The sequence below is a fragment of the Porites lutea genome, chromosome 8 (genome assembly GCF_958299795.1).
Source record: "Porites lutea chromosome 8, jaPorLute2.1, whole genome shotgun sequence".
NCBI lineage: Eukaryota > Metazoa > Cnidaria > Anthozoa > Scleractinia > Poritidae > Porites > Porites lutea.
In genome coordinates this window covers 32,502,691-32,526,927 of record NC_133208.1, presented here as the reverse complement: position 1 = coordinate 32,526,927, position 24,237 = coordinate 32,502,691, and the positions used below count along the sequence as shown (strand labels likewise).

The following is a 24,237-nucleotide window of genomic DNA, read 5'->3' as shown; positions in this document are numbered from 1 at the left end:
GTGATATCGTTATCATTGTATTGGAGGTGTTACCTAAACCGCCCACATCCCAGTTCTTAACCTTATTTCCGTTACTTGACCCGACCTACAGTTTACGTCATAGCTGTTGCTAAGCAACATGAACCAACTTTGGTTGAATACCAATAGCTCAAAAATGAAACGCATACAAGTACAGTACACCTTTATTTGACTTTGCTTATTTGCTTATATATATATATCCCTGCAATAAAAAATACGCCTTAAAAACGGACGTTTTCCAGCACCCTCAGTTATAAAGAAATGAAGCTGGCCCTTATTCATAGCTCTATGATTTAATAACGCAGATAACGAAACGACTACAAGGCTAAGCATCCGCAGAATTAGAAGTGCTCTCACAACATGCCGTTTGAATTTACAACGAATTTCTAAGAGCTGGATAGCACACTTTGTACTTTTGAAATCTTCAACTATCTGTGTAGTCTGCTACACAGCCGTTTTTAGTGTCGTCACGCAACGCTCCTCCAGAAAATGGGAGCTGAATTCTAATTGGCTAATCGCGGGAAAGGAATGTGGTTCGATTTTCAGCAGCCGTTAGTCAGGGGAGGAGCGTTGCGTGACGACACTAAAAACGGCTGTGTAGCAGACTACTATCTGTGACGTAAATATCTTTTTTAATTACTGAAACAAAATGTCATAATTTGTCGAGTTCATCACAAGTTGCTCTGCCATTATTGAACCCAATTATGAAATATTTCCTCCATCTCCTTCAAAACGTCATCCACTGTCAAAATGCAACGTTGGCGCCAACATTTCGTCATCAATTCCCAGCAAGCATCAGTGGTGTCGACGGGGCGTTCTGGATAAATTTCCCTTTCAACTGCCAGCTTCATGGCCTTGATAGTGCTGTACCTCTCGTAGGCTCGGGGTCGATGCAACCCAGATCCTTCGCAAAGCACCCAAAGCAGGACACCAAACGCATAGATGTCATAGGAGAAGTCGAGTGGCAAACCTTTTCCATAGTTTTTATGCATCTCTAAAGAGATATGAAAAGGTGTTCCCTGCCGCGTCTGTTCGAATGGCTTTTCAGGTTTGGACATATTAATCTTCGCTGTACCGTCTCTCATCAGCTGTTGCCGAATAAATATAAAATAGATAATAATTAGATGTTAGAGTCAAGAGTCGCTTACTAGAAGAACTATACGAAAAAGGTACACAATACCAGCCATTACAAGATCACCGGAAGAGAAACAGTTCAACCTTCGTAGCAATAATTATGAATTTTGCAGATTGGCTGCAAATCGACAATCGTCGGATCTCCTTTAAAACTCCACTTGCGGCTTAAATGTTTCAAGCCTTATAAACACCGAGTCATTTAAAGTTGTTTTTCAAAATCCTTGTGTTTGTAGAGGTGGTATTCTAAAGTCCCGTTTTTAGGAGTTGCGTTTATTGAGTACTGTGATTCCGACGGCCTTTTCAAACGTAATTACTATGTTAAAATTTCAGCTGCCCGCTTAATATAAACACCCGTTTTGCAAAACGACGGTTCATTACTTCTCCGTTTTTCATTTAACGATTTCCTCCTAGAAAAAGTTAATGTTTCCCGGCCTTAACATACCAGAACTGAATCTGCCTTGATGTCCTGATGTAAATAATGTGCCTTATGAAGCGCCTTTACTCCATTGATTACATCCAACGCTATCCTCATTCTTGTCTTCAGAGGAAGCTGACCCTGTTGAAGGGTGGTGGTCACATCTGAGTCGGCTTTTTCCGATAAAACATGAAAAACCCCGGGCTCAGGGATTAACCAGCCATGGACATGGAGAAGGTTACGATGTGGTTCCCCAATCCTTGCCTGTATATTCCTGTAATAAAGTACACAGAAACCAATAGCAAGTTTGTCTTTATTAGCCTATAAATATAACGCTAGCATTATTGCATTATTTGCGCGGTGAGTCTGCAGAGGAGTGAATGAGGGTCTTGATGGGGTTTACTGACAACTGGCAACTGGCCTAAATTTTAACTGACAAATGACATTTGCCCCCCTCCCCTCCCCCCCCCCCCCCCCCGCCTCCATTTCCCATCCAGACTCTCGAGGATTAGAGAAGGTTATTCAAAGAACTGTCAGGAGTGAATACATATTTGGTGCAAATCTAGTTGCTGTGTAGAGTAACCTGGCTCCAAGCTTTGTGTTCAATAAACCCTCCGAGCAAGAACAAACCAGTGCAAAAGTTAATTGCAAAATACGTATTCGACTGCTATGAGAAAAGAAGATCATTAGTTCTTTAGGTTAACATTGATGATAGTTCCACTAGTGTGCAATGTGTGTTATGATTTTAAATTATTTGGATAAAGTCGATGTACATAGGACTGTATAAGACTCCACATAAAGCATTGTATTGTCTTGTCTAACGCACCACAAGTGCTTTGTTCCAAACTGCAATTATAGTTTCAGACATGGAACTAATTTTCATTTTTAAAGAATTCCTACAGACCCTGATCAACCAGGGTCTTCTTCATTTAGAATACCCCTGAGTGCATCTTCAGGTATAGCTTGCTGCTGTCCTTTATGTTTTTACTGTCTCTCCAAACCCTCCCTAGAGCCTTTATGGTAATAAGTCGTACCAGTTCTTCGCTTCTTTCGAATATGGCCAATAAGTGGCAGATGGTTACGAAACGGTAATGGTAATGGTTTTGGTAGTGCCAATAGTATAGATGTAAATTGAAATAAGAATTATGGTAAACTGTTGCTGTGAAGATATGAACTCATGCCTAGTAATACCGAATATTGAAGCCACTTATTTTTATGCGAATCAAGCCTTTAAGACCTTTAAGATTGAAATAAGAATACAAACACCTTTTTTATATAGAACCGGATGTTTGCCCTTAGCGTTTTCTCTGTCAGTGAAACCTAGACTTGTTAAAAGATTGTTTCCAAATTGGACTTTGCTTTGAATGAATGTCGTTATGAATACAAGATTAGACGCGAAAGTGTACTTTTGTGAGATCATTTTTAGAGACATTGGAATTAAGAATCGAGAAGAATGTAGCGAATTTGACGCCTTAGATTTTGTAGCAGCCTTAAGATAGCAACCAATAAAAGTTTTCACAGTTGCACAATAATTTTCAAAATAGTTATTTCAACGCCAAAAGGACAGTAAAAATCTTAGATACAGAATAATCCCGTTGATAAATTTTTTTTACACCATATTTACCGCAAATCTGGAGTTTTTACTCTTTCTGACGAGTGAAAGTAACTATGTTTTGGACTGAATAGCTGCGAAATATTAACTCCACTTTAAGGATCCTTTAGAAGGGATATATATATAGGGGGTATGGTGTATTTAAACTCTCCGTAAACAAACTGAATAGTAGTGTAGTAGGGATGAAATTAACTTTGTTTGCTTTTATGATTGGTCGACTTTTGAAACTAAGAAAACTATTCATTGTTTGATTCCTGTTGTCAAAGGAAGAAGCGTTATACGTCTGTGAGTCGAAGACTAACGTAATTGTGCAAGTTCTATTTCCTGTCACTTATTCCAGTTCCGGTTCACTGATTCTTGGCGCGCAAATCGTGGGAATTTTACTGAGGATGAAGGCAAACTAGTTCTTTCTACCACCAAAAACAATTTTTCATTTTCCTCCCTTCACCACCACAACCACCACCACCACATTGGCGTTAATAATATTCCTACGTAATAACGTTCAATTTCATCCTTACTATAATACTACTCTGGGTGTCCTCAAACGGACAAAGGCATTGGCGTTATGAGGCAGTGAAAAAGGGCAACATCGATTGTAATATCATAGGTGAGGAATTACTCCTTACTCTTGGCGCGGAATTTCAAATTTAATTTGTAATTTCATATGAATTGCCATGGCAACCTTCCGTACGTTTCCGTGTCAAGATGGCGACGAAGTTTTAAAATGCTGTGAATGAAGATGTCAGGGCACAAAAAGACGCTTCAGAAAACCTGAACACACGAAAGAGCACATCAAGAGGGATTCTAACAGGTGTGTGTAATGTTTTAGGCCGCTAAGTATGCTGGGATAGGTTGACAATGTGCTTTTGATAGCGGCGGCCATGTTACGATTGCAATGAAATTGGTTGAGTTAAATCTGTTTCAGTTTGAATACTTTTTTTGCTCTTGGGATCACTACATTGGCGATGACGACAAAAGAATGGAAAAGAACGTGTTACCGAAGTTTGATTGTTTCTCTGATCCAGCGACGATTAGTCCCCGATGGACGAGGTGGTTAACTTCAATTCATTAGAACTGTACACCGACGGGAAAGGGCTTATTATAAACGAAGGAACCACAGCAGCAACTAAACAGAGGCGAAGAGCAATGTTACTCCATCTGGCTGGGCCTGATGAACAGGAGATATTTACCACCTTAACTGAAACCGGGGATGCTACAAATTACGCCAGTGCTGTTGAAGCTCTCAACGCCTATTTCGTGCCACAGGTAAATTCAGCATTTTCCCGCCAGACCTTTCGTCGGATCACGTAAAGCCCGGGTGAGACAGTTCAACAGTTTGTCACTCGCTTAAGGGAAACAGCTAAAGATTGTGATTTTGGCACTGATACCGACAACCAGATAAGAGATGATGCAGTTTTGAATAAGTGCACTTCCACTGACATTAAACGAAAATTGCTTGAAGAGGGCCAAGGACTGAACTTAATACGCACCCTTGAGGTTGCTACAAAATGCAAAAAGATAGAAACCAAACTGGCTGCACTTTCATTAAAGGGGGAAGAATCAGAAATTATCAATAAAATCAATGAGAGAAGTAACAATCCGAGCACTAGCACACAAGGGCGTTTCCAAGGGAGAGATAAGATATGTTTCAAATGTGGTTTATTGAGACATTTCGGTCGTGATCCCCAGTGCCCAGCAAGAGGCAAAACATGTAGAAAGTGTCACGGGAAGGATCATTTTGAAAAAGTTTACAACGACAAAGTCATACGCTCGTCAGGTTGTTAGGGAACCCGATGACAATGACCCTGGGCCCCAGCATGACTATGCATTCAGTATTACAAAAGGAGAACACTCAGAAATGGTCACCGTACAAGTAGGAGGAGTAGACCTTAAGATGTTAATAGACTCTGGGGCAAACAGCAACATTATTGACGAGGGGAAGTGGGAACAGCTAAAGGTGAAGGGTGTGAAATGTGAGTCACAAGCTGCTACCCCGTCTAGTCAGCCACTGCCAGTTAAGGGTAGTTTTAAGTGTACAGTGAGTGTTTGTGATAGATCCACCAAAGCTGAGGTCTTGGTAATTAAAAAGGTAGAGGAATGTCACTGCTTGGAAAGATAACAGCCACAAAACTGGGAGTGTTAAAAGTTGGCATTGATATTGCTATGGTAACAAGTAAGCTGACAGTTTAAAAGAGCAGTACCCAGAGGTCTTTGAGGGTGTCGGAAAATTGAAAAACAAACAGATATCCCTGGATATAGACCGCACTGTAAAACCTATTGCACAGCCTTATAGAGGGATACCTTTTAATTTGACAGGAAAGATCCGAGATAAGACCACAGATCTGTTGGACCTGGGAATAATTGAACCAGTGAAAGGCCCAGCCCCCTGGGTCAACCCTGTGGTGATCGTCCCAAAGAACAACGGGGAAATCCGCCTACGTGTTGACATGAGACAGGCAAACCAAGCAATCATGCGAAGACGATATCCAATTCCCGCAGTTGACGAGGTAGAGTAGTAGAGGTGGAAGAACCAAAGAGTGCGTCAGATGTACGTAGCTTTCTGGGTTTAGCCAACTACAGTAGCCGGTTCATACCCAGTCACTTTGCCACTGACAAGGAAAGAGACACCTTTTGAATTTGGGCCAGAGCGGAAGAAGTCCTTTGAATGTCTCAAACAGAAGATGGCAGAAGTTTGCACTTTGGCATATTTCGATAAGAATGCACCCACCAAGATAATCACGCACGCCAGTCCAGTTGGGCTAAGCGCCGTTCTTGGACCGATTCTGCACTCGTTGTACATCTCCCCTTTGGGCGATATTGTGAGACATCATGGACTCGAGTTTCACCTATACGCCGACGACACCCAACTCTACCTTGCTTTTAGGCTCATTATAGCCAAGCAACAGTCATCTTTAGCGCGTATAGGAGCATGTGTGAGTCATGCTGATTCCTGATTGGTCCGAAACAAACTGAAGCTAAACAGGGGAAAAACCGAGCTTCTTATTCTGAATGCCAGCCATCGCCCACTCCCGCCTATTGAGGCTATCCAAGTATCCGGTGAACGAATAACGTCTGTGAGTCCCGCTAGGAACATCGGAGTCGCCTTCGATCAAGAAATGACTCTTGCCGAACACGTCACTACCTTATGTAAAACTTGTTTTCTTCATCTTAGGAATATAGCTAAAGTAAGAGACAGTCTCTCACAAAAAGACCCTGAAATCCTAGTTCATGCTTTTATTTCCTCTAAATTAGATAGTTGTAATTCATTACTCTGTGGCCTTCCTCAATCTCTGATTGATCGTCTACAAGCTGTCCAAAACTGTGCTGCACGCCCTGTAACTCGTTCCAGGAAACAAGATCTTTATATCACGCCAATTCTCGAACAGTTACACTGGCTTCCCATATACAGCCGTATCAAATACAAGATGCTTCTGTTAACCTTTAAAGCCTTACATGGGTTAGCAACTTCCTATATAACAGAAATGTTCCAACCCTTCTTCTAAGAGGCTTCTGACAGTACCATCAGCAAAATTCAAGAAACATGGCTGTAGATCATTCTCATTTGCAGCACCTACAATTTGGAATTCACTGGCAGAACAAATACGCATTCATGATGACATTTTAAAATTTAAAACTTCTATAAAGACCTTCTTATTTAAAGAGTATGTTAATTAAAGTTCTGTTAGAGTAATGTATATAGTGTAAATATTGCGATAAGAATTTTTTTATTTTTAATTTTTACTTTTACTTTTAACTTTAATTTTTAGATAAGAATTTTTAACTTTGTGTTTTATTATTGAAGTAAATTTTTCAATCTACAAAATTTTCGGTTTGAAGTATTCACTTGTAAAGCGCCATGAGCCTACGGATATGGCGCTATACAAATTCTTATTATTATTATTTATTATTATCATTAGGAGCAGGACGGTGCATGGACACCGGTATGTTATGCTAGTCGTAGTTTGACCGAATGCGAGCAGAGATATTCCCAGACAGAGGAGGAGGCACTGGGTGTGGTGTGGGCGTGTGAGAGATTCCATGTCTATGTGTATGGGATGAAGTTTGTTGTAGAGACCGAACACAAGCCTTTAGAGGTCATATATGGTCCACGGTCAAGACCATGTGCAAGGATAGAGCGATGGGTTCTCAGATTACAGCCATATTATTTCAGTGTGATACACAGGCCTGGGCGCGAGAACATTGCTGATCCATTGTCGCGACCACTTCATAGGAAGGTTGAACCTGACAAACACCAACGGTGTACTGAAGAGTATGTTAGGTTTGTTGCTGTAAGTGCAACACCAACAGCACTCACAACCCGTGAGATAGAAGAGGCCTCTGCTGATGATGAAGAACTGAGAGAAGTGAGGAAGGCTACTGCAACGGGGCGGCTTGAAAAGTGTAGGCAGTATATGATAGTGGCGGGGGAGTTGTGTGTCACTAGTCAGCTCGTGCTTACTAGGTACCCGCATGATTATTCCTAGTAAGCTGTAGCCAAGGACTCATGAAGGCCACTTGGGCGTGGTTGGCACCAAACAGAACCTCAGAACCAAAGTGTGGTGGCCAGTGGTGGATAAAGCGGCTGAGAGACACTGCCGAGCGTGCCTGGGGTGTCAGCTGGTGGCACGGTCAGATCCCCCTGAACCTATTCGATCCACCTCATTACCCGATGGACCCTGGCAAGACTTAGCAGTAGATTTAAGGGGACCACTACCATCCGGACATTCACTATTAGTCATTGTTGATTACTACAGCCGAGTTTACGAAGTCGAAGTTATGCAGTCCACTACCACTGAAAAGATCATAGACCGTCTGGCTGATACCTTGCGCACACATGCGCTGCCAAATACCATCAAGTCAGACAATGGTCCACAATTTAAGTCGAATGAGTTTAGAGAATATTGTGAACAGCATAGTATTATATATCAGAACGTTACTACCGAGTGGGCCCAAGCCAACGGAGAGGTCGAGAGACAGAATCGGTCACTGTTGAAACAACTACAAATTGCTCAAGCAGAGAACAAACCACGGAGAGCAGAATTAAGGAAGTATCTCACTGCCTATAGAAGCATTCCTCATAATACGACAGGAAGGAGTCCTGCTGAGCTACTGTTTAACCGGAAAGTCAAAGGGAAGATCCCTGATTTAAGCATCGGCCATGCTTATGACCACGAAGTACATGATCGCGATGCTGAACAGAAAGCTAAGAGTAAAGCTTATGCAGACATACACCGCAGGGCCAGTCCCTCCAGAATCGAACTGGGTGATGAAGTTCTCGCCCAACAAGACAAGACTAAAAAAACTCAGCTCTGCATTCAACCCAAACCCCTTTAAGGTCGTCAGCAAGACCGTAAACAGCCTCGTAGTAGAGAGTCCAACAGGGAACCAGTACTCCAGAAACACAGGTCATGTGAAGTAATACATTAGAGAGGGAGATCCCACACCCCTACAAGGGTCAGACTCTTTGTCAACACCCCCCACACCCCAGCAGGAAATAGACCCTGTGCCATCACCTTACCAACCAACCATACCAGAATCGACTGCCGAGCTGCTGGATAGAGGGAGAATGAGAATGTTGGAGCGGCACCAGAGCCATCCACGAATTTGAGACCCCAGAGGACAAGGAGATTACCAGAGAGATTAAGAGACTATGTTGTTAATTTTCTTTGGGGAACATGAACACTGATTCTCTTTTCAGAACTAAGCACAGTTTGAACATTTAAGTTTCTGTTTGCGTATTTAGAAGCAAGAGACTTTATTCCCCCCGCAGGGATTTCGCCCAGAAGGCGAAATCCCGAGGAGGCACTCTAGTAACTCGCGCGTATATTAAGGAAAGTACTTACAGTTGAAATATACAGTCATACAGTCAATATAGAGAAAATCTCGATTTGCTTGAACAGGGGCCGCGAGGAATCGGTAGGTAATGATGACGTTTCTATTGTTTTCGCCCGCAAGTATGAAATGGTTAGGATGACGTAAAACACAAAAAGCTTACAATAGGTAGATTTTGTGACATTAATTGTGCAGTCATACTTCGATACTCTTTTGCGTTTCGTGTTATCAGTGACATTCTGTGGAGCAGTTGTTATGAAAGTTATAGACCAAAAGACACTCGTTAAGCGCAGATGAAGTTATAAGGTGCGTAGAACAGTGTATATTTTAACACCGCCAAGTGAGTTTGCCAGACAAGAGTTCACAAATCTTTGATTGGAAACCTTCAGCTGAACCTTGCCAGACACTCTTTCTCTCTCTTTGACCGGAATAAGACTCGGCTCAAAACAAGCAAGACGAGTGAATGATTCAACGGCTAGCTTATCACTAGCAGAGCGATGGACGATTACAGAAATTCTCCGACCATCAAGTTCTGTGCTGACTTATTCCCTGCTCACAGATGTCTTTCCGCTATAAAGTTTAAAATAAGACTAGAATGCACGAGCGTGAATTGATCAAACGTCCTTTTAATTTCTAAGGCTTACTTTCCGGCAAATGAAATGAACTAAATGTAAAAAGTGAAATAGAAATAGCGAAAAATTAAACTCCTAATTAAATCTTTTCTTATGGTTTAGAATAAACTATTCTCGAAACTGAGAATGTTTTGATCAAAGCTGTGTAAATCGAACCGAAACTGTGCATGGAACCTTGCGTTTATTTCCTGTATTTATCTCACCTATTGTATTGAATATGTGTGTATGAACATCTTCATTATGAATCGGTATATTTCAAAGAGCTACACAAGAAGCAAGAATACTACATACAGGGCGGGTGCAGCTGTAGTGTCAACTATTACTAGTCGTTAGTACAGTTGACTTACTGATAGTGGAGATTTCCTTTTTCATGTAAAGGAGCATTTTCTGAGGAAAGGAGAGATGTAATGTATTAGGCCGCTGAGTATGTTGGGATAGCTTGACCATGTGCTTTTGATAGCGGCGGCCATGTTACGATTGCAATGAAATTGGTTGAGTTAAATCTGTTTGTTTGGATACCTTATTGCTCTTGGGATCACTACAGTATGTTGTGAAAAAAAATTGTGAAAATTCTGAACTTAAGCCAAATTTAAGGTCTAAATATTTGAGAGAGTGGAGTTCTCGATCAATGCGATCCAGGATAAATATGTGAAAAATTCAAGATTGCTAAGGTAATTCGTCGCCCATGATATTAGTATGTGTAATCAAATGGTGACGAGTGAAATTAGGGAATAATTTCACTTGCGTTTTGTCCAAATCCTCGGGAAATTATTAGGATTTGGACAAAACGCAAGTGAAATTATTCCCTAATTTCACGAGTATACCATTTGATTACCTATTAATATTATAGGTGACGAATTACGTTAGCAAACTTGGATTTTTGACATGTTTATCGGCCATGTTTATCCTTTTCTGGATCGTATCGATCGAGAACTCCACTCTTTCAAATGTTTAGACCTTAAATTTGGCTTATAAAGTTCAGAATTTTTCAGACTTTTTCGGCAAAATACCTGTTAGAATCCTGCTTGATGTTCTCTTGTGTGTTCAGGTTTTCTAAAGCGTCTTTTTGTGCCCTGACATCTTCATTCGCGGCATTTTTAAAACTTCGTCGCCATCTTGACACTGAGACGCACGGAAGGGTTGCCATGACAATTTTGTAATTTCACATGTGCAATTACAAATTAACGCTGAAATTTCACGCCAAAATTAAGGAGTAATTCGTCACCTATGATATTAATAGGTAATAATATGGGATACTCGTGAAATTTTCACGCGCGTTTTGTCCAAATCCTAATAATTTCCCGAGCCTTTTCCGTGAAATTATTCCCTAATTTCACTCGTCGCCATTTGATTACACATGCTAATGCAATGTTTCATTTTAGTGATTGGAAAATGCAATAGTTATAGCGACTCTTGCAGTATCCGTAGTAATTGCTATAAATATGGCGATTTTAATGAGCAAACGTTTGTCTCTTAAAAACTCAAGTGTTGCTTACATGGTGTTAAGGAGATCTACTGACGTCTGTGCCCAGACTTCTGCCTCCACCTCTTCCTCCTTGATCACCTTCACCACGCATGCGCCACTGGTCGATTCCTCTGCCCAACCAGCACACTCATGAAGCTGACCATGTTTTGTGGCCTTCACAGCTGGACCCAGTACCAGAGGTCCCTTGGTTAACAGGAACTGCAGAGCGAGAGCTTTCACGACAAGGTGCGTCAGGGTGGGAACATACAATGTGCCTATTTCCTCGATTTGTTTAGACGTTGTAGTTAATTTGGAGTGGCTCAGTTGACTGCAATCATCAATTAATCTAAAGAAAGCATCATGCATGTCTTCCAAACTTTTCGTACAGGCAGCACAAATTGACTCAGTAATGGCTTTGCTGTTTAATTTTGAAAGTAACTGTTCCATAATTTTTCTTTTGCTTTGCTGGTCCTCTAGATTAGTGGGGGCTCTCCACTCAGTCATCACGTGAAATACCCCTTCCATAATCAACTTTTTCAAGATTTTCCTTAATGCAACACTTACCGTCCCTTTAATGAGGGTTAGCCCGTTAGCATCCGTTTTTAACAGGGAGCTTCTCTCTGTTTTAAGCAGCCATGATCCATACACTTCTATGTATGCAAGTCTTACATGTAGATTGCAAAGTCGTCTAGAATGAATTTCAACTTGGTCAGTTGCTCCTTTTAAGAAAACCTCTACGACACGTTTTAAAACATTAAAGGTCCTATCCAGGATCGCTTCTTTCATACTGACCAAGAACTGCAAAAATGGGGCGTCTTCTCTTTGAGAGGAAAACTCAGGCCTTTCTTCGTCCTCGCTATCCTTCATCAGCGATAGATAATATCTCTTTGCTTCTAACAATGTCAAACCACTCTTTATTCCGTGATATTGATATAGTTCTGCAGCTGATATTAATCTTTCTTCAAGGTTTATGACATTGCAGTTAACCAGCATTTCCAGTTTGACTTTGTTTGCAACAGTGGACATCAACGTGTCATGCAATGATTTTCCGATACTTTTAGCGGTATCATAGACTAGAGAACCTCCAAATAGTAATAGTTTGCTACTCAATGTCCGCCTTTTCCTTTCTGCGGCCTGAACAAGAGCCATTTGGAAAAGAATCAGCTTGTTCACCACTTGTTTGCCCTGTAGCTTGACAGTTTCGTCTAAAATCGCTAACAATCCCTCTTTAAACCTGGCGAAAGCCTGTGTTGCCTTGCCACTTCTCTTGCGTATTCTTTCTTCTCGGACATCCTGTGCTGATATGCCATAAAAGCAGCAGCATGTTTCATACGAATCGTCGTCATCTATGAGGCCGTGGCTCTGTAACTGGGAAAAGACAGTTCTCTGCTTGTCGAATTCTATCGTCGTTTCTTCGTCTTCAGAATCGATCTCATCAGAACTTCTGTTGTCGAATTGTTTTGCTTCTGCTGACGTGTCTATCTTGTTACACACGAACATAAACGACAGCTGCGGATACGTATCTTGTATGAAACGAATTGTGTCACGGTCCTGCAAGAAAGAAAAAGGTTGCAATACTACTGGCTTTAATTTTGCTTTTTCAGGCAAAAAGGGTTTAAAAAATGTGATCTTGATATCAGATGATGAGCTATATAGTCATCTCGGACTAAAAAGTGAAAACTTTAAAACTCCTTTAAGCTCAGTTTGACCATCAAACTTGGCGACTTTGAACTTTTATAGTGTTCAGTACTCGATGGAAAAAAGTCGACTAAACTACGTTTAACCGGCCGTAGGACACAGACTGGCTATGAAATAAAGGTAAGGGAGCTTTTTGAATCAATATTTCGCGTGATCATGATTTTTTTTCTTAGCGTCGTAGATTCGAATACGTGTGATAAAATTCGAACAATAAGGGCACGAATCACATGTAATAATGCAAGAAATATCGACCTTCGTTATCTTAAAGGCTACTAGTACAGATAGACAAACAAGAAGACTTCATATCTTTAAGATTTTTACATTCACTTGGCCTCAGATAATACACTAATAATTCTAGTATATTCCGACCAAATGACCTCTGAAGCCCGAACCCACACATAGTGCGGTTGGGCTGCCTGTGCTCTGTCGCGTTTCCACGGGTGGAGTTCGCTGTGATCAACCATACGCTCCATACTCGATTAAAGTTTGTTTATTGCAGTATCAACAAAGCATATGGTGAGAAATGAAAATACATAGACACGCTTTACGCAACAAAACATAACTATTGTGTAAAACAAACCTAAAATGAAAGACAAAAATGAAACAGAACTTATGTTATAGTTCCTCCAAGCGTAGAAAAGGAAAGAACGGCAAAATAGGAAAAATTGAAATGAAATAACTCCGTAAAAAACTCCGTGTACTCTCCGATTAGATCTGGTAAAGACTCCAAGGCTAGTCAACTGTCATAATAATAGTAAATGTCAAAACTGGTAAAAAATTAACGAATTAAACAAAAATACAAACGAGCGTAACGCAATGTACGAATTCACAACACCCTCTAAAAGGGTCTTTGAGAAATATAAGCCCCGGGGCTTATTTTCGGAATTTTACGGTATATTGTTTTTCCAAAGTGCGTTTCAGTTTGGCTTTTTACCGTCGAAACCTTGTCTTTTTCGCCTGAATTCGTTTTACACCGTGGAAAACCCAAATTTATTAGTTTGCCGCTTAAATTCCCCGCCGATGTATCAAAGTTTCAGTTCTGTACTACGGCTCGAAGTAAGCTTATGTTAATTTTAACGCGAACTGCACTGTCGTGTTTGTGTTTTTTTTTCCTTAACCCAGCGGCCAAAATAATGCTAAATATGCTTTTCAATACACTTTTAAAACTAACACCTCACAACAGGCAAAAAAAAAAGAAGAAAAGAAAGAACAAAGTAGGAACTTTCACGACGATATTCGCGGTGGGTCACCCGGGGGGGTGGGTCATCCATCCAGTTCCTTACCCCGCCCGACAGGGCTTGACTTGAGCAGCGTTACTAAAAAAACTAGTTTCGCTAGGGTTATTGCGAGATACGTATTTCTAGTTTATGTTGCGATGTTGTTCACGAATTATCCACGGTGCGGAGATTGTGCATTTTCAGCAAGTTTTTCGAGGGAGTGTATGTACTAATTTTAGTAAGTTACGTTGCTGGAGAAGGTATAAAGTGAACTGTACATAAGGAAAGTGTTGTAATGTTGTAGAGGAAATACAGGAAGTGGGACTGAGATCTCGTCATTCGCAATTTATTTATGACAGAAATTACAATCGAAATGGGTTACAGCCACGGTCATGCACCTACGTAGCAGACTTCCTGTGAAGAAGTTAAGACGTCTGATACACAAAAGGAGAAAAGTAAGGGTATTTGTATGGAAGGGTATCCGGAAAAATATCGTTTCTTACTTTTCCGCCACATTCTTAATTAATCCACAACCACGACGCCGAAGTGTACGCTCCCACAAAAGCGTCTTGTTAATCCATGTTTTATTAATCCAGTTATTAGTCCATGTTTTGTTAATCCTAGCCTGAGTATCAGGCGTTTCTGGGGGAAAGGGGGAAAAATGGAAGCGAAAAAGGGAGAGAGCTGAAGGATAGATACGCCTGACACAGATGCTTTTACTGGAGCCTTCCACCCCCACACAGCATGATTCGATACCATCCAATCAAGATCACTTCCGGTCGTTGGGTTGTCAGCTTCGCGTGTCAAAAAGCTCGCCTGAAATAAATCTCACCTTACGGTCTGGCCGAGCTCCGGTGCATGTGTTGGTACGATTTCGCTTTTTTCTGAAACCTCCGTTGAGGAGTTTTCGAGTACTTGTAATGAAAAACCTGCCGTTTTTGAGGAATTATAACATGTTTTAGGAATTGTGCTAGTGTAAGATCGCCAACGCTCTGTTTGTAAAAAAACGTGTGCCCGGAAAATTGTAAATTGCTTTTGTTTACAGAGTTACAACAGGCACTCATTCCTGTAGCTAAAAAGCTGATGTAGATCAGGCCGAGAATCGTCCGAGGGAAAATCTCTTTTCTTTCTTTAGGTTTTGTTGGTTATCCCTCGTATATTCGGGTGGTTGAAAGGAGCTGCAAGAATAAATTAATAGGAAGGTGCGATGGTCAAACACCTATGCCTAGAAAATTATCAATCAGCAGGAAATTCCACCACGTCACAGAGAGCTCGTGAAAGCTGTAACAAGTTCAGTTAAAAAAGAAGTGAGAGTTTATAGCAAAGGTCAATTCCGTTGGCGAAATATGATGGCGCCCGCTTGAGCTTAAGACATTTCAAAAGTGAAAGAAAAAAAATTGGAAGAGGAAGCGAACGAATTCCAATCACGTACGCTATCGTAACCGGCACAAGCAAAGTCAAGCTAAAGCCTTGGTGCTGTCGGCTATTCTCAATACATGGCTACCTCGCTCTCGCTCTAATTTTATTTACAGTAACAAGACCCTTTTAACGGGAGGATGTTGTAAATCAGAACTTAGATATCTGAAGCACTGATATCGTCTTCTTTGTCCCGGTCTTGTGCAACCAATAATCGGAAATAGTTTCGGCAGAAGCTGGTATATGAGCCGCTTTTCCATACACCGAGAACATCTTTTCTTTTAACTACGAGGCTTTGAAAACACAATCCTTGCTCGGTTTTATTATTCCACGAAAGAACTTGAGAGCGCCCTCTAGAGCCTTTTTGAATTTCTCTCTGCGTCTCTGTCCATAAAAGTACCACATGAAATCAAAACATCACATCGATTAAAAGGCTTCTCCTTAGTCTGCTACACAGCCGTTTTTAGAGTCGTCACGCAATGAGCGTTGCGTGACGACACTAAAAACGGCTGTGTTAGACTACGAGTAGTCCCCCATTTTTTCTCAGGGATAGTAGGGCGAGCGAAACGCGAGCGCGCGTGAAAATCACCCCACGCGAGAAAAGGCGACACGCGGCGGGGAGAGAGAAAAATGATTTTTCTCTCTCCCCGCCTCCTCTCTCTCTCCCTCTCTCTCTCCTCCTCTCTCTCCCTGTGTAGCAGACTAGCTTCTCCTTGGCGATCGCTCTGGTCGTATCTACTTGCGGTCGGTAACGTCAGGGAAGTATTGTGTGTTATCCAATCCAGGGCGGATAAAGGTTGGGCGGTGAAACGAGCGCTCCGCTCTTCATTTAATGTGTGATGCGGAGTAGGACTGGCACGAGCAGGGCGGATAAAGGTTGGGCGGTGAAACGAGCGCTCCGCTCTTCATTTAATGTGTGATGCGGAGAAGGACTGGCACGAGCGCTCTTTCCGCGCTTCCGGTGCGCTCGAAGGCCGGCGAAATTTTCCTTTTTGCAAACCGGAAATCCTATTTTCTTTCTGTAATTTCAGGCTCCAGTTTTAAATAGATAAATTCGTTTCATAACAATATCAATAAATAGTTTCATATGTTTGTGTCTGTATGCCTATAAATCAAACTTGTTGGTCGTATAATGCCAAAATTTGAGTTTGATTTGAAAGTGTTGAATACCTCCTCCTTCCACTAAATATCCCCTAATCGTCTTTCGCCGTTTCGTTTGCAAAAGCTTAACACTTCTTAACCTCAATTTTTACATATGTTAAAGGGGGATAAATTTTATATAACATAACAAAGAATTAGATTGATATATTTTGATATAGTGGCGTTGTACTGCTTCAAACTTTGCTTCTCGGGTGCAACGCGCCATGGCGATTCGCGCAATGCGTCGCAAATCCGGCAACCGCATGTAAACAAAATTTATTGAGGTTAGTTGTAAGGTTTTTTCTCCGTTTCCCTTTCTAAAACAAAACAAGGTGAACAGTAAAAACTGAGAGGAAACTAATTTTGAAGTTTCGAAGAAACAGAAAGACGTATGAGGTGTTTTTTTTCAAAATTAAAAGAAGGATGATGGTTATTGAAATTAGCATAATTTCACCTTGCACGAGCTGCACGCTTTTATAAAATACACGTCATCTGGTTATGAAACACGATCTGCTGTCTTTTAGTTTTGCCATGGATGACATGGATGAGATTTTCCTTCGAGTTTTAGACAGTACTTAGTTGTTTTTGTTTTGGAATAACATCGACATTGGCGGGTAGTAGAACGAAAATATAATTCAGCGGTAAAGTCGTGGAAGTAATAAGGGAAACCCTTTGAAAGAGATGTTTGTCTGCTCCAACTAAACCTCCCGCAAAAAATAGCAACGTTTGCCTCCCGGAGACAGCGTACCAGCACAAAGGAACGAGTAAGAAGTGCAAGAAAACAAATCACCGCCATAATTCAGTGATAGCGGCAGTGTCTAATGGTCAAACCTCATCGCAAGCCCTGACCAAAGTCGAAAACAAGCGACATTTCTAAGTAGAGTCCCAGTCTACTGCATCACACCTTTTTGCTCGGACGCGCTCGTTTCACCGCCCAACCTTTATCCGCCCTGGGCACGAGCGCTCTTTCCGCGCTTCCGATGCGCTTCAAGGCAGGAGAAATTTTCCTTCTTTGCAAACCGGAAATCCTATTTTCTTTCTGTAATTTCAGGCTACAATGTGAAATAGATAAATTCGTTTCATAACAATATCAATAAACAGTTTCATATGTTTGTGTCTGTACGTATATAAGTCAAACTTATTGCTCGTATAATGCCAAAATTTGAGTTTAATTTGAAAGTGTTGAATACCTCCTCCTTCCACTAAATATCACCTAATCGTCTTTCGCCGTTTCGTTTGCAAAAGCTTAACACTTCTTAACCTCAATTTTTACCTGTGTTAAAGGAGGATAAATTTTACATAACATTAAAAAAAATTAGATTGACATATATTGATAAAGTGGCGTTGTACTTCTTCAAACTTTGCTTCCCGGGTGCAACGCGCCATGGCGATTCGCGCAATGCGTTGCAAATCGGGGAGCATGTCCAGCCCTGGCCATGAAATCCACAGTTTCTTCACTTCTTACTTAGTTCCACACTTCTCAGAGGTGTGGAAGTGTGGAATAGTCCGACAAAGTAAGGATATTGTCTCACTTTTCCCCCAGTCATGAACCCTTTGTCATTTTTTACTTAGTTCTACACTTCTCAGAGGTGTTGAAGTGTGAAAAAGGCCGACAAAGTAAAGGATATTGTCGCACCTTTCCCCCAGTCATGAACCCTTTTTCATTCTTTACTTAGTTCTACACTTCTCAGAGGTGTGGAAGTGTGGAAAAGTCCGACAAAGTAAGGATATTGTCTCACTTTCCCCCAGTCATTAACCCTTTGTCATTCTTTACTTAGTTCTTCACTTCTCAGAGGTGTGGAAGTGTGGAAAAGTCCGACAAAGTAAGGATATTGTCGCACTTTTCCCCCAGTCATGAACCCTTTGTCATTCTTTACTTAGCTCCACACTTCTCAGAGGTCTGGAAGTGTGGAATAGTGTGACAAACTAGGGATATTGCCGCACTTTTCCCCCAGTCATGAACCCTTTGTCATTCTTTACTTAGTTCTACACTTCTCAGAGGTGTGGAAGTGTGGAATAGTCCGATAAAGTAAGGATATTGTCTCACTTTCCCCCAGTCATGAACCCTTTGTCATTCTTTACCTTGTTCCACACTTCTCAGAGGTGTGGAACTGTGAAATAGTGTGACAAAGTAAGGATATTGTCGCACTTTTCCCCCTGTTAAGAACCCCTTGTCATTCTTTACTTAGTTCCACACTTCTCGGAGGTCAGGAAGGGTAGAATAGTCTGACAAGTTGAGTTTAATGTTGCACTTTCCCTGAGTCACGAGAAGCTCAGTGCGCTTTATTAGCACTTGGTTTTATTTCTGTATGGTTTTTTACATTTTTCCTTAAGAACTATTTTTATTTTGAATAGCAGATATAACCATTGTTTCAATGCCAGCTGTTGAAAGAAACTTAAAGTTAAGAAATCCGATCTCCAACCAAGCTTTCTTCCTTATCAGTACGGGTTCAAATTTGATAATTGTTAGATCACGCCATATATCCACTGTTTCGCAGTTTTTCCTCTTCTCTAAGGTTACGTAAATGCTGGACATAAATTATGAAAAAGAAGCAACACCACGCTCGGAGGCGAGCGGCTCGAGGCCAAGAAACCTCGAAAAAGAATTCACCTAAGGGTGACTCTCTAAAGACGAAGAGGAGGGTGGACCATGCAAATATTTTAGTATTGTCACGTGTGCAGTAGAGATAACATAAATATTGCCGACCCTATAACACGCACCTAAAAAGTGATCCCCCTTTTCCACAGAGAGATCTGCAGGTAGCTACTCTAGGCCAATAAGTCACAATTATTACTTTATACAGAATGCTGTATATTTTTAGACCAATTTAGGTCATGAACCTGATGAAGGAATAGAACAATAACAATTGATTTGAGCATTTATAAACTTTATCAAGTTGATCTTAAAGCGAGGAAGATAGAACGTACATAATCTGCATTTTTTACTGCCTATTTTTAGCGTTGTCACGATCTTAAGAGACCTGACTGTTGTACCCAATTGAAAGCTCCCAGGGTTAAGATTCTTTGTGTATTGTATTTGCGTTATAATGTGGCATTCACATTTAAATGATATGGAAATTCCTAAAACAAAACGTTTTATACCCAAAGGGTTTGAATTGGGTACGACATTGAGTCAGCCGAATAGATCTATAGGAAGGAGAAAAACCCAGAATAAGACATCTCACATATGGCACATATAAGATGAAAAATTTCAAAAATAAAAATCCATAGATGAGATGACGTTGTTGAGGTTTCCGTTGAAAAATAAATAACTAAATAAATAAACGAAGATAAAGGACTGACGGGGACTTCGTGACAGAGAAAATGTAGGCTTCTTTTATGGTCAGGTATCCTTATTCAAACAGATGGCAGTGAAACAAGGCTAATATCTTCTAGTCATAGAATTGTTGTCTAAACTTAAAATAGCATTTAAAAAGATGTAAAACGAGTTGCAGGAATAAAACCAACAAATACTCCCACTGTGCTTTATTCTCATTTCATACATAGGATTGTAACTAAGGAAAGAATGTCAAGGGATTCGTGACTGGGGGGAAAGTGCGACAATATCCTGACTCTGTCAGACTATTTCATACTTCCACACCTCTGAGAAGTGTAGAACTAAGTAAAGAATGACAGTGGTTTCGTATGACTAGGGGAAAAGTGTGACATTATCCTGACTTTGTCAGACTTTTCCACACTTCCACACCTCTGAGAAGTGTAGAACTAAGTAAAGAATGACAGTGGTTTCGTATGACCAGGGGGAAAGTGTGACATTATTCTTACTTTGTCGGACTATTCCACACTTCCACACCTCTGAGAAGTGTAGAACTAAGTAAAGAATGACAAAGGGTTCATGACTGGGGGAAAAGTGCGACAATATCCTTTACTTTGTTGGACTTTTCCACACTTCCCACCTCTGAGAAGCGTGGAACTAAGTAAAGAATGACAAGGGGTTTGTGCCTGTGGGAAAAGTGTGACATTATCCTGACTTTGTCAGACTTTTCCACACTTCCAGACCCCTGAGAAGTGTGGAACTAAGGATGAAAAAGGAAAGTAGGGATCTTGTGGCCAGCACTGGACATTTGTGTGCAAATCCGGCAACCGCATGTAAACAAAATTTATTGAGGTTAGTTGTAAGGTTTTTTTCTCCGTTTTTCTCTCTAAAACAAAACAAGATAAACAGTAAAAACCGAGGGGAAACTAATTTTGAAGTTTTGAAGAAACAGAAAGACGTATGAGGTGTTTTTTTCAAAATTAAAAAGAGGGATGATAGTGATTGAAATTAGCATAATTTCACCTTGCACGAGCTGCACGCATTTATAAATTATAAAATACACGTCAACTAGTTATGAAACACGATCTGCTGTCTTTTAGTTTTGCCATGGATGACATGGATAAGATTTTCCTTCTTGTTTTAGACAGTACTTAGTTGTTTTTGTTTTGGAATAACATCGACATTGGCGAGTAGCAGAACGAAAATATAATTCGGTGGTAGAGTCATGGAAGTAATAAAAGAAACCCTTTGAGAGAGATGTTTGTCTACTCCAGCTTAAACCTGAGATCACGCGGTTTTTTTTCTTTTGCTTCTTTGTTTCTTTGGCTCGAGAGGGGAAAAAAATAACGCCTGATACATTCATTTAACCAGCCGTCAACCGCCCCCTAATTTACGTATATAATCTAACGTCTCCTTGACCTGTCATGTTATTAGCCAGTAAGCGTTTACCAGACGGGAATCAAATTTTTTTCGCGAATAATGCACCTATCAATGTAATGCCTGGGGGGGGGGGGGGGGGGGACCAGGGCGTGGGGTGGGATTTGATTGTCTTTGTTGTCCCTGGGGTAGGGCATTTGACTGATCTTGTTCTCCCAGGGGAGGGGATATTTGAATCTTTCTTCGCCCGACGTGGAGATATTTGACTGCTGACTCGGACGAAAAAGACTGAGATCGAACATATGTTTCCCGCTTCCACGCTTCACCCATGCGCCATACGGTTTGAAAAGATCAGGAAGTCATGGAGGCCAATGAGAACAATCGAAGGCTGAGTGGATTTCACTGTTTTGTCTTCAAATTTCGTTTGTTTTAGCGTGTTTTTGATCAATTGAACCTCTTAATATACTGTGGTATCAAAGTAAACGGAAGTAAAGAGAAACCAAGTCGATTTTTGCAAGTACAATTGATTAGTGTATAGCTCATTCGCTACAATCACTGTAAACTTATGCACCTATCAATGTAAAGCCGCGGGGGGGGGGGGGGGGGGGGGCAGGGCATGGAGTAGGGATTTGATTGTCTTTGTTGTCCCTGGGGTAGGGCATTTGACTGATCTTGTTCTCCCGGGGGAGGGGATATTTGAATCTTTCTTCGCCCGAACATATGTTTCCCGCTTCCACGCTTCACGCATGCGCCATACGGTTTGAAAAGATCAGGAAGTCATGGAGGCCAATGAGAACAAGCGAAGGCTGAGTGGGTTTCACTGTTTTCTCTTCAAATTTCGTTTGTTTTAGCGTGTTTTTTGATCAATTGAGCCTCTTAAAATACTGTGGTATCAAAGTAAACGGAAGTAAAGAGAAACCAAGTCGATTTTTTCAAGTACAATTGATTAGTGTATAGCTCATTCGCTACAATCACTGTAAACTTTTAAAACTGACGTTCTTTCTACCCTTTACTAAGAACGGTATATTTAGACTTACAAAATGTACACTTTCTCCTAAAGGTTTATGTATTCTACGCAGTGTAACACGAATTAAGGTTAAAGCGTATAAGGGAATTGGATCGCAAATTTTTGAAAAAAGTCAAATCCCCACCCTATGCCCTGCCTCTCCCCCCCCCCCCCCCCCCCCCCCGCCGGCATTACATGAGGGTCTCAATGGGGTGGTGGCTTTTACGGTTATCGGCTAAAATTTTGGCTCTTTTACGGCTATCGGTTAATTTTTTTCTTTCTCAAAAAGTTAAATATTAATTAATCTGTATTTTTTGTATCTTCAAATCAAAATAAAGGTCTTCGGATCATCTCGGGATGAAACAAGCTATTCTTTTGGAAAATTTTAAAATTTGATAGATCATACTTTTTGTAAAGTATTTCAATTCTAATATTATTTTACACATAGAAATGTCAATAGTCAATTTAAAAATAATCTTTGTGAAAAAGCAAAAGCGGACACGCAAATGCCCAAGTCAAGGCCGGGGCGCGACATTCATTATAACAGAAATGGCCGTTTTCACACCAGAGACGGATTATTCGTGTGAGATGGGTTATCCGTTTGATGATTCGCGTCAGATAGGTAATACTTATTGATTTGAAAATGTAATAGTTTTAATTTTGAATGAACAATTCACCTGACTTTATCCGTCAATTTCGACGGACAGTTTGAAGACGGGATTATCCGTTCCAGATAGCCTGTGTACAGCCGCCCCCTCCCCTCAGAAAAAATCGGAGAGGGGCGACTGTAAACAGCCTAGTCTCAGACAGATAATCCATTTCTAGCTCTAGCTTGAAAACGGCCAATAACAAAATTCCCGTGTCCAGTGTTTTTATGATAGCGAAGGACTGTAGGAACAACAATGACACCACCACCACTAGCAGGCCTCATTATTCTGGGCGGCTAATGCATTTCGGCTCACGTGGTCCGAGCGAGTTCGCCACCGAAATGTCTTGACCGAGATTGCGTGGGAAGACGCCGTAGCGTCAGAGAAAAACAGGGAATTGTTGTTTTAGAAACAGTGACATCTCTGCGTGTTGTTTCACTAGTGTTTCGAGGGCACGACCTCCTGAAAATCACAAATATTAATCCCCAGCAAGAAGCCTCACTTTCGCTATGGAAAAAATTATAGTTCCCCGAGAGAGTGGCGGAAATGGAGCCTAGGTCTTGGTCAACACCTAAAAGGCGCTGCGCCTAACGTGCGTACGGAGTCACACTAGCCGGGAAATAAAAAACGCAACCATAAGTGAGTTTAGTACCTTCATTAAAAGTAGCAAATCTAGGCAACAGTTTCTTTTACGGTTAACTCTTTTTTACTCTATTTACGGCTAACGGTTAAAATTTTTCAATTTTTACGGCTATCGACTAAATTTTTGGCCGTTTTACGCCTATCGGTTAACCCCATTGAGACCCTCTTACATTGATAGGTGCATTACGAAACTGGCTTTCTTTGTACCCTTTACTAAGAAGGGTATATTTAGACTTACAAAATGTGCACTTTCTCCTAAAGGTTTATGTATTCTACGCAGTGTAACACGGATTATGGTTAAAACGTATAATTGCAGCTGTAACAGGAACATGTATCTTGGGTTATGCAGCAACGTTTATAAAAGATTGCAGAGTTTTATTTGGAGATATTTTTATTGTGCCTTTCTTAGGTTCTGCCTTGGGATTGACAGCAATGTGCAGCCTGGGGTGGGGAAATTTGGTTGGATTTGACTGGAATGATTTGCCCGTGGGCAGGGAATTTGATCGCAAATTTTTGAAAAAAGTCAAATCCCCACCCTATGCCCTGCCTCCCCCCCCCCCCCCCCCCCGCCGGCATTACATTGATAGGTGCATAATGTCTCTTTTGAAATCAATGTTAGGGAAAAGAAAAATTTTGAATACTTCCATGTTCAGATGGCGCTTCCTATAAAGAATTTTAAATGGGTTGTTTTTGTGATGAAATACTGCTAGCT

At 41.0% G+C, this 24,237-nt stretch overlaps 1 protein-coding gene across 1 annotated transcript in view; it reads right to left on the bottom strand.

Annotated features, from left to right (window-relative positions):
* Window positions 1-158: 158 nt before the first annotated feature.
* The window catches only part of LOC140946178 (dual serine/threonine and tyrosine protein kinase-like), a 30,324-nt gene continuing 6,245 nt past the window's right edge, over window positions 159-24,237 (bottom strand). Inside the window, exons 2-4 of the mRNA XM_073395262.1 lie at window positions 11,140-12,659; window positions 1,595-1,841; window positions 159-1,106 (exon numbers count right to left, since the gene is read on the bottom strand). Coding sequence (XP_073251363.1) covers window positions 708-1,106; window positions 1,595-1,841; window positions 11,140-12,659 — 2,166 coding nt within the window. The 3' untranslated portion in view covers window positions 159-707. The remainder of the gene's footprint in view (window positions 1,107-1,594; window positions 1,842-11,139; window positions 12,660-24,237) is intronic.